The following is a 16,919-nucleotide window of genomic DNA, read 5'->3' as shown; positions in this document are numbered from 1 at the left end:
GTGTGTGTGTGTGTGTGTGTGTGTGTGTGTGTGTGTGTGTGTGTGTGTGTGTGTGTGTGTGTGTGTATCCTTTTGTTAGCCACAGTGTGTGGGTAGATGTCTTTGAACGGCTGAATGTTTCCTGGGCAACGAGGCCACAGTAGAGGGAGGGTGTGTAAGTGTGTACGTGAGAGAGACAAAGAGACTGAGGGAAAGACAGTTTGAGAATGAAATGATGATGAAACATCTGAGAAGTTGAACCAGATCTCAATCCTACCTATTTTGTAAATAATTACTAGTACAATCATTTAAATACTGCTCAAATTTGAGGTTTAACGGTGTAGCCTATTTGTGCCGAACATTTCTGGGAAAATATATCTTATTATTGTCAGGGAATAATTTGCCCTGCATGTCCTCCTTCGCCCTCTGACGCAGAGGCCCAGCCTTTGACAGCCGCTATCTCCCTTAAGGGGAAAACTCTGGGTTTCCGGTCCTACGACACTGGTTCTCTTCTTACCAGGGTAGATCTCCATGGTTGAACGGCTAACCTGCTCCGGAGCAGGTTTGGTTCCAAGATAAGAGCTCAACTCAGTGAAAGCACCGCCTGCTGACCAATCAGAGCTCAGTGTGCGGAGTTTAAAGCGATCAAGTCATATTACAGGAGAAAGGAAATACAGAAAAACTGCCGTTGCAGGAAAGACGGCCGGCAAAAATCACCGACTGTGTGAACGTGAACATTAATAGAATATCACCTCGCACCTTCAGAGCAATCTGACTATTATAACATTAGCGTTAAGAAAGCTTACTTAAATATCTGCCACAACATAAGTAACCGGATCAGAGTAAAATTAAGTAGCAGTCCGCGGCATATCACATCATAATGTATCATATATCTCCTTATCTGAGTCAGCTGAGCCGTATCTGGCCGTGCAACACTCACAGTGTCACATCACATACTGTATGCAGAAGTATTATTTTAAGCAACACATTAAGTTGACGAAATACTCGAGACAAATGTAATTAAAGTCAGATCCACTCGTGTCTTCGTCGGGGCAGTGATATCATAAACCTGTTAATGTACGCATTCAAACACTTTTACCAGCTGTATTCATGCAGGTGCAGCTATGTGGCTTTTATCCTGGATAAAGTGTTTAAGTCATGGATGTTTAAAGTTTAACTTCTTCATATTTGTCTAATATTATAGTTTTCTTTTCATTCAGGAAGTATGACGCTGCGCTGTCAGTACGCTTGTCAATGTTTGTGATTGGTCAAATGTTGCTAACCCCTCAACTTCCATGTGAACTCGCACTCAGCCGGACAGAGAAACCCTGGCTTGAGTTACCGAGTTGATAACCAGCGTCGTAGGACCGCTTAGCGAGAGCGCGTTTGTTTCGGGTTGGGATCATGGTTGGGATTCGTAGTACAGGCAGGCCTCTGCTCTCCTCGTGTCTCTCTGAGTCCTGTTTACAATTGCTTCAGAAGTTTCCCTCACAATTATGAATATTTTTACAGATATTGCAATGTATATTAGATTTACAAAAGGGAATGCAATAAGGGAAATAACTCATTTGCATAAATACTAATAACAAATATTTTAAAAATAATGCCATTTGTATTAAACAAAGATTGTTTTCTGAGATTCTTTAGAATACGATGTGTACACTGGCACATAGTTGAAGCATTATCATACTTTTGACACATATTTATCCTTTAGCATTTTAGATATTGAGATATGCCATATGGTCATTTTTCAGAAAATGTATTTTGCCTCATAAAACACTCATGTTTGTTATGGGTTGAGGTTGTCTAAAACAAATACGAATAGGAGACTCTTACGTAGACGCTTGGTTATCTACTGTTATCTGCATGTTTTCCTTTATAACAGATATCGTTATTAAAGTCGATTCATTAGGCTGTTACAAACACTGAACACTCCTATGAGTTTCCATTATCTACTGAAACACTTCATGAATATCTCCCATTTAGTTGCATCTGTACCAGAGGCTGCTGAGAGTCCCATGAAAATAACTACTTCTAATTGCTATGAGACCATTCCCACTTTGTGTGGTGTTTCTGCTCTTTTCCCACGCTTCTTTTGTTGTTACTTCTACAGATCTTTTTAGTCCATCTGGGGCCCGTGCAGTCAACATGTTGATGTGTCCTTGGGCAAGATACTTAACCCTGAGTTGCTCCTGATGGCCAATGGTGTGTGTGTGTGTGTGTGTGTGTGTGTGTGTGTGTGTGTGTGTGTGTGTGTGTGTGTGTGTGTGTGTGTGTGTGTGTGTGTGTGTGTGTGTGTGTGTGTGTGTGTGTGTGTGTGAGAATGTAAGCTTCCCTGGAGCAAGTGGTACTGCTCTGCATGAATGAGATGTGAAAGGGTGAATGACTCGTAGTATGTAAATGATGCTTTGAGGGGTCATAAGTAGCGCTATATATAAGTACGGTTTGGTTACCATCCATTCAGCAACACCAGTTACCATAAACCCTGTCATCTAAATCCACTTCCAGCTGTTTGGTAAGACAGATAAGTTGCCAAAACAATATTTTGCTAAATAACCTCTTAGGTCTACTGGAAGTTACTTTTGATCTTCACTGCAGGATAAGTTTGTACTTGCCAGCAAAAATATAATGTGCAGTAACTTGACAGGCCTAACAGAACTATCTGGAAAAAGACTGACAAGATTTTCCTGTTTTCTGTTTATTGGAGTGAAACTTTCTTTTCACTATTTACTCAGGCTTCCTACCTGTGAAATACAACACTCCGTCCACCCAGGGTCCTCTCTACAGCACGAGCCAAATTGGCCAGAAGGGAGTGCTTTTACTGAAAGCCAAGCCACACCAAATGGTCTTATGAGCTTAAATCAGTGTGTGTGTGTGTGTGTGTGTGTGTGTGTGTGTGTGTGTGTGTGTGTGTGTGTGTATCAGTGCTTATTCTACACTCGATTTGGACCACAATGCTGGATCAGTTACTATAGTTGCCAGAAGCAGTAACTCACAAGGCCATGAGAGATTTAAAGCCTCCCTATGTGAAAGATTTGTCTTTCATTTGTCAATTTTTTATATGAACAAAATACCATATAACAGATTAATTAAAAAGTTTCAACAGAGCATAAAATTACTTCACAAAGAAGCTTTTTAAAGAGTTACCTGTTGTTTTTGTGGCTAAGCTCTAATAGTTGAACTCTTTATGACTTTGCTGCAGATGTAGAGTTGTATTCAGGGTGTGGTCAGTACAACATTACGTCATCGCTTGGTGTGTTATAGGGGGTTACAGGAGGTCACATCTATAAAAAGTTACAAAACTGTCTCAAAGTGAGCAAGTGTGTCTGTACCTGGCACCCTAATCTGGATGTTATCTGATTGATGAAGTATTCTGATAATACACAATAATTCCTCAATTATGAGATAAAGATACAATCTCTTATATTGCCATTTTTGTCTTTTTGGCGGCATTATGTTGGTAAGTGCAGCTGTGTTGTTGGATCTCACCTCACAGATATCACCGCATTTTCCCAAAAATACAGCCACAGAAAGCCTCTTCAATACAAGGGCTTTCATCAGCACAATCTCCATTGTGAAGATTGTGACTTAAAATGCTTTATAAGGCTTAACAACAACAACCATTGAGGTTATCACATTTAAGTGATTGCACATGTGTTCTCAGTATGCATTCTTGTAAGGACATTCATTCTCATAAACTAGCCTGAAATACACAAATGTTATTGTTCCTAACTCAGGGGAAATGATTGTTTTGCATATTTCTTTGCATAAACTACCTCATCTTTTGGAAAGTACATGCACAAGGGCTCTGAAGAGTCATTGAGGAACATGTAGAAATCACTCGAGAAATCAGATGACAGGATGTGATATATGTGTCATACATTCCTAAATGACTGAAACAACAGTGCTGAGTCTGCTGGTTTCCCCAAATCTGCATTTGATGCCTTAAATCTAGTTTCTTTTGACTGTTTGACCACACATGAACACATTACATGACACTTTCACAATGAGTCAATATCTTTTTAGTGTGTTTTAGATACAACCTTGGAGGTAAAAACACACGTTGACCTCTTTTTTGAGAGTTGATGGGAGTTTAGATAAGGCTGCATTCTGGCTCAATGAGAACACACTGCATGTCTTCAGTTTACACCCACATATGTTTGAGGCATGTTATGTATGTTTGTCAGCGAGCAGAAGTGTAGCTTTACAGTCTTTTTTTAGGCTCCGGATATTAAGTTTGAGTCAGACTGACTGTCGGGGAAAAAAAGCCAAAAGCTAAGTTTTGTCGTCTCCACCCATACCCTGATTTCCTACAGCGCCGCATTCTTCAAATAAACTACAATACTTCACAAAACTACGCCACATTAGTCACCTTTCGAAACATTATGTAGTCTTCACACAGACACAGTTCAGGTATTCGAGCCTCTGGGTGAAGTGATATTGGCCGCTGCAAACATCTCACATCGGCATTGCAGAATAGTGCAATAAGCGTGCCCTTAAAGGCCCTAAATATACTTACTTTCAGATCAAACTCCGCCGCGACGCAGCACACACAGCTACTCCACAAGGCAGGACAAAAAGTAACAATTACATCCAGGATAAAAGTAACATTTCATCGTGTTTTCTTGCCAGAGTTTGACAGTATTCCCCGTAGGTGATGCACACGTTTAGTCCCTCCCATATCGTGTCCAGTGGGACAGTACGGAGGAAAAAGAGGAAATGTCCTTAAAATGTGGCTGTGTGGTCACGAGGACAGGTGAACGAGTGCTTTTATCTGCAATCTGAATTAAAACAAAAATACATGTGTTGTATGGTTAAAAAAACGAAAAAGGGTGTTTTTTTAATTTTATTTGTGAAGATAAACATGCATTAATAAGTGGACTGTTTATATTATAGGGTCAGAGATGCTAGGAGACAAAACATGGTATTTAATGGGCAAACATTTCCCGACTGTGCCATCATGAAACACACCGAGAGGAATGCATGTAAATGGATGGAGAGAAGGGGGCTGTGGTGAAGTCACGTAGCGTATGACGAACTTCCGGTCTCTGATACTGTTTTTTTTTTAAAGACTCACATCTGTGTTTTTGGAAGTATTTGTTTGGTAAAAGGTCGTCTTTTATATCTTTAGCAACATTTTTCAAATAAAAGAAAACAAACAAAACGACAGAACTGTCGAGAGTTGTTTTACTTTGTAACCGGAAGTATAGGCCACATGCAACTCTGGATGAGCTACTACTGCTCTGAAACAAGTCATGAAATGGTCAAGAAACCTCTACTTTGAGAGGTGGAAGTACTCAGATCTTGTAAAAGTACCAGAGTGTAGGAATACTCTGTTACAGTAAAAGTCCTACATTCAAAATGTTACTCAAGTAAAAACAGAAAAGTATTAGCATCAAAATATAGTTAAAGTATCAAAAGTAAAAGTAGTCATTGTGCAGATTGGTCCATTTCAGAATAATATATGATATGTTTTCTAATGATTGATCATTAAAGTGTTCTCAAAGCTGGTAAAGGTGCAGCTAGTTTGAATGACTTTGTATACGTGCAGGGTAGCTTGTGAATTTACTCCAGGTGGAACTAAAGTCTGATTTAAGGCTTGATTATAGTTCACATCATTCATCCAAATCTGTAAAGTAACTAAAGGTATTAAATAAATTTAGTGGAGTAATAGTACACAAAATTGTACTTGAGTGCAGTACTTGACTAAATGTTCTTAGTTACTTTACACCAATGATGTTTCCAGTGTTCCAGCAATAAAAACATCAGCATATGAGTGAATACTTGCAATTAAAAACTGAACAATTTAGTGAGTATGTGACTCTTAGATAATTTACAATTCAAACTGTGATCAACCTGTCTTGGGTGGCGCAGTTACCATGACTGGGTGTAGTACATTTTCACTCCACATGGAGGTGTTCAACCACCAACAAAAGTCTAATTAGAGATTCAAAGTTATTTCCGAGCAATATCTGCATACTGATAAGAAGAAGAAACCAAAACAAGATTTAATGTTAGTCAACCATATGATGGCTTCAATTGATACAAGATAAAAATAGTATTAAATAATGACAAATCTAACATTATTCAATGATTATAGGCCTTTGTTTTTCACATAAGCATTATGCATTTCTCCAAATATCTCTCTCAAACACACACAACTGGTAGCTGAATTATAATTGATAATAAAGAGAACAGACATGATGATCTTGAAAAGATTAGAGTCACTTACAAATTATCTGTTTTTCATTTGCTAATTGGTTATTTGCACTTCCTGATATGTTTGAATTTTTGGGGCGTTTTACAATATATTTACATTTTCAGGTACGATGTATACCATTTGAAAACCACTGAAGAACAGCAAGAAAAAACAGAGAGTATGTTGAAGATGAATACATTTTCCTAATTGTGTTTCCACATAACTCGCATATTAAATAAATTGATTGAGCAAAGCACAAAATAATGAATTTATTTTAAAAACATGGCACAATGAATCAAGACAATGTCCCAGTTACATGTGCAGGTTTTCCACGTAAGTAAGACTACACGCAGGGAAACTTATACAGACTTTGTCAGATTATGTAATACATGGATGACTATTATAACGCCCTTGAGAGATGGACAAATGTTTCACATCAAATCAGCTAAGAAACCTTGTTTATTGTTATTTTAAAACCCAGTTCTACACAGCTGTATGGCTCCATGTAATGCAATAATGCCTTTGCATCAAGATAAATAAAATTTCTCAGCATGGCGGTGAATCACCTTCATGATTACCCTTCAAATACTCCAAACACTCATACTGTTTATACAACAAACCACATAATAGGAATACTTGATAATTATGATTTAAAACATCACTTTTAAATTAGACCTGATCCACTCATTTAATGTATACATCCAACAAACGTACGCTAAGATGAACAGCTAAGTTGTAAGTTTGAATGAAAATCGCTCCGCTGCCTGACTAATCCTAGAACATAAACACAGAGACTGTTGTCAAGTCTTCGGTTATTAAAGCTCGAACTAACTCAACCCTGAATCTGAGCCCGCGACTCAATAAGAAACATCCCTCATCCTTACTGACAGCATGAGGCCCCTTGGAAAGGTTTCATCAGAGCAAAAACGTTTTCTTGTTTACATTTTTTAAGTTGGTAGATATTTTCTGGTCGAACCAGGAAAAGGAAATTCAGGAGCACGGTTGAAGTGCCCTGTTAAGAAGATGGCCACCGTGCCGAGGATGAAAAGAGAGATGGCGACCCAGAAACAAACCTTGTCGATCATCTTTCCAATCAGCACCCAGCTTTCTATTTCCTGAAATTGGAAATGAAGCGAATATAAGATAAGACACACCTTTATTGATCCCTATAGGGAAAACTTGCAGCAACAGAACTGTTACAGGATGTGTATTTTGTAATTTTGTATGCATGCTTCTTAGGTAAGCTGTCTTCGGCTCTTTTCTGCTGTAACAATATACATGTCCCCTCTGATTCTGATTCTGATATAAACACAGGACAGTTTAACAACAAGTAACTTAGTTGTTAAAAAGTAATAGTATTATAAACTGTATATCTACTGTATTTATTATCTGGCCTATTCTGCCTCCTTGTTCTTTATGATATCACATAATATGTACATATGCTGCATGTGTGTTCAAATGTTTTCTGTTCAACTTGTGAAGTTTGCCATGTTGTTAAATGCTGTGAAAAATGCTCTACAAATAAAGCTTTTAGTGTTTTTAAATAACATAGCTTAAACAAATTGATAGGAAATCCTGTAATCTATGTACATCCCAAAAAGTAAGGCTAGTTTATTTAAAAACACTCCTTTAAAAGCAAAGATAATAGGCAGACCAAGTTTGAAGTCACTTACAGATCCGATGTTATTTTGCTGCTTCGTGCTCTCGGCTATGAAGTTGCAGGCGTCGACACATTGCTTGATTTCGGGTGCAGTCTGCGCCAAACTCTTGTACAGGTTGGCTGTGCTGCTGATATCCAAATGATCCACTAGGGGGAAGGAGACACTGACAGTCACACAGCAGTATGATACAGCATTCCCAAACACAGGCATCTTTGATCTAAAACATAAAGGTGTTAAATGACAAACATTATGCGTGTTAAACACAAATAAGTGACTAATATAAGGGAGTAATTGGGATTTGATTCACAGAGAAAACATTGGTTTTAAGCTATTTAAAGTGGACCTATCATGCTATATTTGAATAATATAGTGTAGGACCATACCTATATAAGGCATATTTATACTTTTTATTTTTCAAAATACCAAACAGATCATGCATTTTAGCCATTCCTCATTTCCCTCAATTTAACACTGCCTTTCATGCTCGGATTCAGTGAGAACAGCACCATCTGGTGGCCTGAAATATGTACTACAGCGTCTTTTCGAACGGCAATGTCCGTGGCTGTCTCCTCCTGATTGGTGGAGTTGGCCCAATAGTCGTAGCGCCACTTCTGTGACGACATAAAAGTGTTCAAATCTGGATCAGTCTGTATCAGATCCGTTGCAGCCCCTTTTTAGAGATTTGGGTATGGAGGAAAATAGAGAGGGTTGTGTTTTCTGACACTTGGTGAGTTCCCTGGAACACCGGGGACACATATTCATGTAGAAAAGACGTACAAAAGTGCATTTTGCATGATAGGTCACCTTTAAACAAAAACATTGATCGGTCAGTCAGTGGGACCATTTGTATACACTTACACTCATATACTGTATATCCACCTATACCCATGATAGCATATATAGATTTACACCTACTCATATGCGCATATATACATACGTGCATGTGCAGACATTCAGTAAGCAGGTAAGCGGACCTGGCCCGAAAAAAGGAGCATTGAAGTTGTATTTTTGTTTTTGCAATATTCAATCTAGGTTCTCCATTTATTAACAGCTTTTGGATTCTAATTTGATCTATTTTCCTTTATTATCCTAGTGTACACTTGATCGATCTGATCCAACTATTCTGTTATAGTTTTTAAAGAGGCCCCTTGGCTAGCACTTCAACACATTGTAGATATGTGACATCTCTAAGCGGTTGACTGTTGTTAGACTTTTACCCAAAGCGACTTACATGCACTTAATACTATTGGCAATCCCCACAGGAGCAATTTGGGGTGAATTGTCTTGCCCAAGGACACAATGACATGCTCATCAGAAGGTTAAAAGAGGTGCTGCAGCACAGTATGAGAAAAATAAAGACCTTTCTTAACATTAAAGCAAGTCAACATTTCACAGGAGAGGCACAACATACAAATATGAACCTGGAAATTAGCATAATATGTCTTCTTAAAGAATAGATTTCTTACAAACTGATTGTGAGAGCCCATGCTTCTGTCTCTGTCTGTCAAACATCATCTCGCTCCGGGGTTGTTTCATCACATATTCCTCTGCTCTCTGCATGAGGCCGAAGGAGCTGCGGCGCCGCTCCGTCACGCCGTTCACAACGACCTCCTCGCTGTCGTCCACCAGCGGGGGCATGCCCAGGAAACGAGGTAACCATTTCAGGAATAGCTTCAGGAGCAAGATGTTAAACATCATCAGAGATGGGGAAAGTACACACATCCTTTACTCAAGTTACGTAGAAGTACAGATACTCGTGTTTAAGAATACTCTGGTGAAAGTAGAAGTACTGACTAAACTTCTTTACTCAAGTAAAAGTAAAGAGGCTTTGAAATGTACTTCAGTAAAAAGTACCCATAACTAGCAGCTGTTTTAAAGAGTACCTGACCTCCCTTTATATTAATAGAACAATAATGTCATTGTTAGCTAATGAATGTTTCCATGCTGAACAATGGCAACATGACAACGTTTTCATTGGTCCCTCTTCTTTAGAGAAGAAAAATGTGAGAAGTAGAAAGTACAGGTATTTGTGTTCAACATGTAAGAAGTAGAAAGTACAGGTATTTGTGTTCAACATGTAAGAAGTCAAAGTAAAAAGTCGTCAGAAAAACAAGTAGTGGAGTAAAGTACTGATACCAGAAAAATGTACTTAAGTACAGTAACAAAGTATTTGTACTCCACTACTTCCCACCTCTGAACATCATAGTTCACACACTATAAATCTTGAACAGACATTTGATACCCAACTGCTAGGGTTGGGAGGGTTACTTTAAAATGTATTTTGTTACATATAGTTACCTATAGTATAGTACTATATAGTATAGTAAGTATATAGTTACAAATGTAATCACTAACCTATTCTAAGTATCAAAATATAAAAGTAATGATTACTTTCTGTTAGTTTTTGGAATACATCAATAACAAATTTAGGTTGATCTACTGCAGGGGTGTCAAACTCAATGTAATCGCGGGCCACATCAGCATTATGGTTGCACTCAAAAAGCCGGTTGGAACTTTAAGACTATATAAATATACATATATAAATATCTAATATATATTAAATAATGTATTATATTACATTGTTGCCTCTGCATTGGATTATTATTGGATAGGGCAATAACTTCATAATTAACTACGTCTGAAAGCAGAAGTCTAGGGAAAATAATTGCAAGTCTCTTCAGTGCGCATGTCACAAAATGAGATGCATTGTGGGAGATATAGTTTATGGGCAACGTCCTTCTGTAAAGCGGCATGTTTATAATATAATAAACGCATTATATTCTTTGCAAGCTCTTGCGGGCCACTTAAAATGAAGTCGCGGGCCAAATGGCCTTGAGTTGTACACCCCTGACATACTGAATTAAAAACAAAACAAATGAACCAAAGAAAGTGAAAGCCATTAAGCAGATTCAGGCAGTAGTCGATTAGATTCACACTTAAATCCCCAATTCTTAGAAATGTACCAGTAATCTTATTAAGTATTTTACTCTCCATACCTGTCAACTGCACACAATGTACTCACAATTTTGATCCAACGGGGCATGTTGTGAGTGCTGGGGGTGCGCAGCGAGATGTTCAGCACCACAATCTGGTTTGTGGCGATGAGCGTAGTGACGGACATGACAAAGATCAGGTACCTGAGGAAGACAAAGAATAGACCTGTGTTGGAAACAGTGTGTGATAAAAGGAGGAAACATCCAGCAGGGGTCGGCAGAGAACACACTGACTCACTTGCCAATGAGAGGCACAGAGAGAGAGGTCTCAGGGATCTTCTGAGCGATGAGGAAGAGGAAGACAGTCTGAGCGAGCAGGACGGAGATTGCCACCGTCAACTTCTGTCCACCGGCTGTGAAGGAGAAAAACAATTACTGTACTTAAAGGTCACCTATTATGCAACATCCCCTTTTTCATGTCTTTTATACATAAATGTGTGTCCCCGGTGTGTCAGGGAACTCACAAAGTGTCAGAAAATAAAACCCTCTCTCTTTTCCTCCGTACCCAAATCTCTAAAAACGGGGGTTCAACGGAGCCGACCCAGATTTGCTGCCGATATGACGTAATATCAGAAATGTAGGCTGGCTTTACGCCCACGGCCCTATCAGAAAGTTTCTATCAGAAACAAGGCGCGACATGTTTTGGACGTAATATGGTCTTTGTTTACATTAGCATCATCGCTAACACTCAGAGCTAACCTGTACTGGAGAGAGTATGTGTAAAAAAACAGGAAATAAAAATGTAGCTGTATCTGCGGTAGAATTCTGAGCAGGCACAAGCTCCCCCTCCTCTCTTTTTTTTTTTTTTCAAGCTAAGGACCCCGAACCTGCAGTTCTCTAATGGCGCGTTTCCATTGCAGGGCTTCGCTCGGCTTAGTACGGTATAGTTAGGCCTTGTAGGCCAGGCTCACTTTATGCTGCGTTTCCATTAAGCCCCTGTCACACTGTCCCGAAATTGACACCCGATGGACACACGAATATGGAATTGTGAATTTTGCACGAAGATGGCCCCGAACCACACACGAAGGCAACATTTACATTACATTTAAGACATACAACTGCAACGAAAGTAACACAAACAATTATGTTAAAGTATTATGATACTGTACTGATATTTTCCGACTTTTTTCTTTACTTTCTCCGTCTTTATATGTAGAAGATATTAAGTTTTCTCCGTCATGTTGTTTCCATAGCAACAACAACTTCCTCGCCTTCANATCTCTCCTGATTTTTTGGTCACTTGAACCACTTTCCTGAATTTTACGTCAGGGTGTAAATAAAGTCTGCTTTAAGGGTTGTTTATATTGTCAGATCATAATAAGAATCTGCAAAGTAACTAAAATAAATGTAGTGGAGTAAAAATACCAGGTTAATTTCTGATTGTAGTGGGAGTAGAATTACAAAGTAACAAAGAGCTGTCATGTGAGGTTCTAATTAATGCTTGCTATTATGGATATAGAGCGAGTTTTCACCCATTTAGCACATTCATGTTTTAACATTCTGTACAAACATGTGTTTCTATCGCATAAAACCTCCAGGGCGGCTGTACACAGTTTAATACTGTCAACCTCTAATTTTGGAAAAAACGAAAACGTCTTTTAAAACTACAATTCCCAGAGACGTGCCATAGAGAACATGATGCGAAACACAATAGCCAGCATGTGTAGTTCTGGGGGGGCGTTCGAGTCCAGTTTTGAATAGTCTGCCGTGGTTTCGTTCCATTTCAAAGAGCTTGACGCTCGGCGTAACCTTGGCGCACTGCCACTCCAACATCCAATCCCAGAGCTTGAAGATTAATCACGGGGTTTGTCAACGGGACTGTAGTCCCAAGCGATAGCTAGGGATTATGGGTATTGTAGTGTCTTCGGCCATCCTAAACTCTGAATTTTTTTTCGGATATCATATCGCATTAGCACCATATCCCAACGTGCATTGCGGCTAAAACATCCAATCAGCGAACATGAAAACATTCCCAGTTAAACATGCAAAAACAAATCGCTAAATAAAAAGATAAAACACTGGCATGTAATTTTCGTTAGAATAAATGGAATGGTTTTGAATAATAGATGAGAGTAAAATCTAAATCACTTTACAGCCCTGCCCACTTTTGGGGAAACCAACGCTGTCATTTGAACGGCGATCAAGCCTGTGACGAAGGTAACTTCGTCACTGTGGACTGACAGCTTCGAGCCTTGTAATATTGCACATGTGGTTTAGTTTGAAAGTGTTCACCCTCCCGTTTTGTCTGTGGCTGGTGATTGTGTTCACCTGGTGCCCTGTGTTGCCCCCCCCCCCACACACCTGTGTCTTATTGGCCTGATTAGTGTGTGTGTGTATTTAGGCTCTGTTTTCCCTGTTAGTGTCAGTGTTGGACCTTGTGGCTGGTGACTGTGTTCACGGGTAACAGTCATATTGAGGCTGTGAATCATGTGCCCATGATTTAATAAATTCCCACACCGGGTTATATTTGAACTCTCTGCCTCTGCCTCCTTGCTTGGTCGGGCCGCTTAACGGTCAGCTTCACAAAGCCTGAAGCCACAGAGCTCTTCTTTTACTGCCCTTTCTTCTTAGAGGAAGTACAGAAACACGTAACTCTGGATTTGTTTTAATGTTTGAGGTGCAATAAACGACACAGCAGCTTTTTGGCATGTTAAAACTATTATTTTCTGCCTCACTCATGAGAGTAACAGCTGACGAAATTACAGCCTCGCCTACTGATTTGAATGTAACCATATATCGAGCCCGATTCTCGATTTCAAATGTGTGCTCTAAAATGATATTTATAAATGACTATTATCATTATTATAAGCAAGACAATAAATGGTACTTTTCTCACATATGCAGTGTTTGTAAACAGACTTTGATGAGTCAAATCATTGGACTTCCCCTTTAAGGCATCAGTTAACACCGTTAACACTGGCTGCCTCCTCTGCAGTTCATAGCATTTCATTAGCCTGCCCTTCCCCGCTGCATTCACTATGTAGGTTCTGAGTTTTCACTTTACACTCCCTGCTGGGCTGAGCTTAGTGCTTCCTCATGGGGAGGGACGAGCTCAGAGCTTTAACATCCAATTTCTACCTATTTTAACCTCACATAATATTCAAATATAATGCTTATACAACATGGATTAACTCCCATTCATGCAAGTTGGTATGATGTTGCATTTGCACTCATTTTGCTGAAAGCACACATTCATCCTTGGTTACAAAGTCATAAAGCAGCCCGAACAATGCATGTTTGCTGGAACTCAAAGCCAGAGAGCCATATGTGAACAAAGCATGTCCGATGTTATTGGTCACCTGGTGAGGTGTTTGGATGTGGTGTTGTGTCGCTGAACCTTGTGGTATCCTTCACGTCTGTTACACAAAAGAAACTGGGCTCAAAGAAAGCACTTAGAGAACGCCTGAGAATGTGTGTTGTCTCTGCTAAATGAATAAAAGCATCACATTACCATAAGCTTATCCTAACGCTGCACATTTGTCATCTTGAAAATGTAGATGGCAAAGGGAAAGTAAAAACTATCTATTCAGCTGACAAGGGAATGAATTGCTTTGGAACTCTGCCACGGAAAACAGAGATGCCTTCATAGCCTACTTTAAAGGATTTTCAATACAGAGGATTACAGTGCACAAATTAAGAGAGCAATTTATCTTATTATTCTATTTGAAAAAGCATGGGCTATAGCTACATAATCTTCTCGGGATGATGTTTTTTCAATCAAAGTTGTTCAAAATGGCTTACATACAATGACATTTTGTATAAATACTAGGGCTGCACGATATTGGAAAAAACTGACATTGCGATTTTTTTCCCCCCTGCGATACATATTGCGATATGAAAACATACAGGAATTGAAGAAAAGACCATTTTTGTTTCCGCAAACCATCCTTTCTTGAACTTTAATGCTATACAATTGGTATTTTAATTATTTAACCCGGATGGAGAGAGGCGAGTTGTATATTTAACCGGATGAAGGATTTTAGTCACGGACGTCTGGATCTTAAGTTATCAGACCAACAAGCTGAGCTAGTTCGGTTAGAAGCGCCGAACTGCCCTGGAGAAACACATGAAACTACTTTATTCACTGTTTTTACCTTTAATCACCGGGTCCGTTTGCTTTGGAGATTTGATTGTGATTGGTGGTTTGCTGTCACTCACTCAAGTATCCCTGACATGAGAGTTATCCTTTTGTAGCAAGCAGCAAAATAATTGTAACATTACGTGTTTGAGTTAATTTGCCTACTTAATATCGCAAGTCTAACAATTATTTTTTTAAATAATTAAATAAAATAAAAAATTGTTTTTAAAAGATTGCACGTCCACGCGATGTGAATATCGCGCATGCGCATATCGCGATTATCGTCACGACACGATATATCGTGCAGCCCTAATACATACCATTATTTAGTTGTGATTGACATGTGTCAGTGTTAGGGTTTGTGAGTTTTCTCAAGCCACCAGCACCTTTATTGAAGAGACAGAGTTGAAAGTTGGAGACAAAGTGTATGATATGCGTTAAATGGTGCCAGGACGGATTCGAACCCAAGTCCTACGCACAGGTTAATGTTAGGGTTGGGCAGCTGTTTAAGTTCTGTGTTAAATAACCAAAATTCTCTGTTTCCATTGTGGGTAAGTATTGAAATACAAAATGGTGTTTAATATAACACATTTAATTTTGCGAGACACTAAACTTTTTAAAATAGGTTGTATTTATTGCAGTTATTTCTTCCATTACATTGCATCACAGGTATTTGTTTTTTGTGTCGCAGAAAGATCTTCACCACATGCTGTAGAGTAGACCTTTAATTATTAAGAGTATATCTGGAAACACTTTTTTCCGATAAGAGAGTTGCATTGGATCATAATTCTAACTTTAAAAACCCTAATTAATTGTCAAGTAATTACTCAGAGGTTACACATTACCACACGCAACTTTGGAATAGAAATAATAATCTTTATTTTATCTTACATCTGGATCTTTCCAGAATTTGAATGTCTTCGATAGTACAGACCTGTCTCCAAAGTCAGTGACAGTAAGACATTTGTGAAAACAGCATGTCTGCTCATAGAGGCAGCAGCAGAATGAAGCCCAGACTGTACGTCCCGGCCAAACCAAACACAGGCAGATTCTCCTCAAGTCTGCCTCAGAATCCTTTATAATCACTTTAAAGTCACCACGGGAAAACCTCCAAGAATACCACCATCACTAACATGCTTATTGAAGAGATCAAATCCCATACTGTTCTGATGTAAAATGTCAAAGAGCTGCTGGTTGTTGGATTTTGTTCAAATCTTTTGAATAGCAAATGTTGTTTAATCTATTAATATATAATGGTGTTATTTAAAGTGGACCTATCATGCTATATTTGAATAATATATTGTAGGACCATACCTATATAAGGTATATTTATATTTTTTATTTTTCAAAATACCAAACAGATCATGCATTTTATCCATTCCTCATTTCACTCAATTTAACACTGCCTTTCATGCTCGGATTCAGTGAGAGACTGCCAAGGCACCATCTGGTGGCCTAAAATATGTACTACAGCGTCTCCAGCGCTTTCGAACGGCAATGTCCGTGGCTGTCTCCTCCTGATTGGTGGAGTTGGCCCAATAGCCGTAGCGCCACCGTCCTGACGTCAGAAAATTGTTCAAATCTGGATCAGTATGTATCAGATCCGTTGCAGCCCCTTTTAAAAAGATTTGGGTATGGAGGAAAATAGAGAGGGTTGTGTTTTCTGACTCTGGGTGAGTTCCCTGGAACACCGGGGACACATATTCATGTATAAAAGACGTACAAAGGTGCACTTTGCATGATAGGTCCCCTATATGCCGACTTTGATAATGTAGCTGATAAGACGCAAGAGGGATCCATTTTAAACCGTCACTTCCCGTAAATCTATTTACACGAAATAGAGAGAAATGTTATACTTCGTTCAGGTGTCAGTCGTCAGCTGAGCTGTTAATAGTAGTTGGTGCCCATACTTGGTGTTCGACATAGTAAATGTCTAAATCGTGACTTGACTCGAACACACACATGTTTACCCGACACACAATCAACTCTATTATTTAAACATTGGCAAG

General features: G+C 39.0%; 1 protein-coding gene across 1 annotated transcript in view; it reads right to left on the bottom strand.

Annotated features, from left to right (window-relative positions):
- Positions 1-6,292: 6,292 nt before the first annotated feature.
- LOC104966581 (acetylcholine receptor subunit gamma-like) overlaps positions 6,293-16,919 on the bottom strand; it is a 13,823-nt gene continuing 3,196 nt past the window's right edge. Inside the window, exons 3-7 of the mRNA XM_010795766.1 lie at positions 11,071-11,199; positions 10,862-10,976; positions 9,306-9,510; positions 7,852-7,985; positions 6,293-7,293 (exon numbers count right to left, since the gene is read on the bottom strand). Of these exons, the coding sequence (XP_010794068.1) occupies positions 7,126-7,293; positions 7,852-7,985; positions 9,306-9,510; positions 10,862-10,976; positions 11,071-11,199 (751 nt within the window). The 3' untranslated portion in view covers positions 6,293-7,125. The remainder of the gene's footprint in view (positions 7,294-7,851; positions 7,986-9,305; positions 9,511-10,861; positions 10,977-11,070; positions 11,200-16,919) is intronic.

Source organism: Notothenia coriiceps, unplaced genomic scaffold, assembly GCF_000735185.1.
Source record: "Notothenia coriiceps isolate Sejong01 unplaced genomic scaffold, NC01 NC01_scaffold00037246, whole genome shotgun sequence".
Taxonomy (NCBI): Eukaryota; Metazoa; Chordata; class Actinopteri; order Perciformes; family Nototheniidae; genus Notothenia; species Notothenia coriiceps.
The sequence above is the reverse complement of the archived record's forward strand: the minus strand, read 5'-3'. Positions and strand labels throughout refer to the sequence as shown.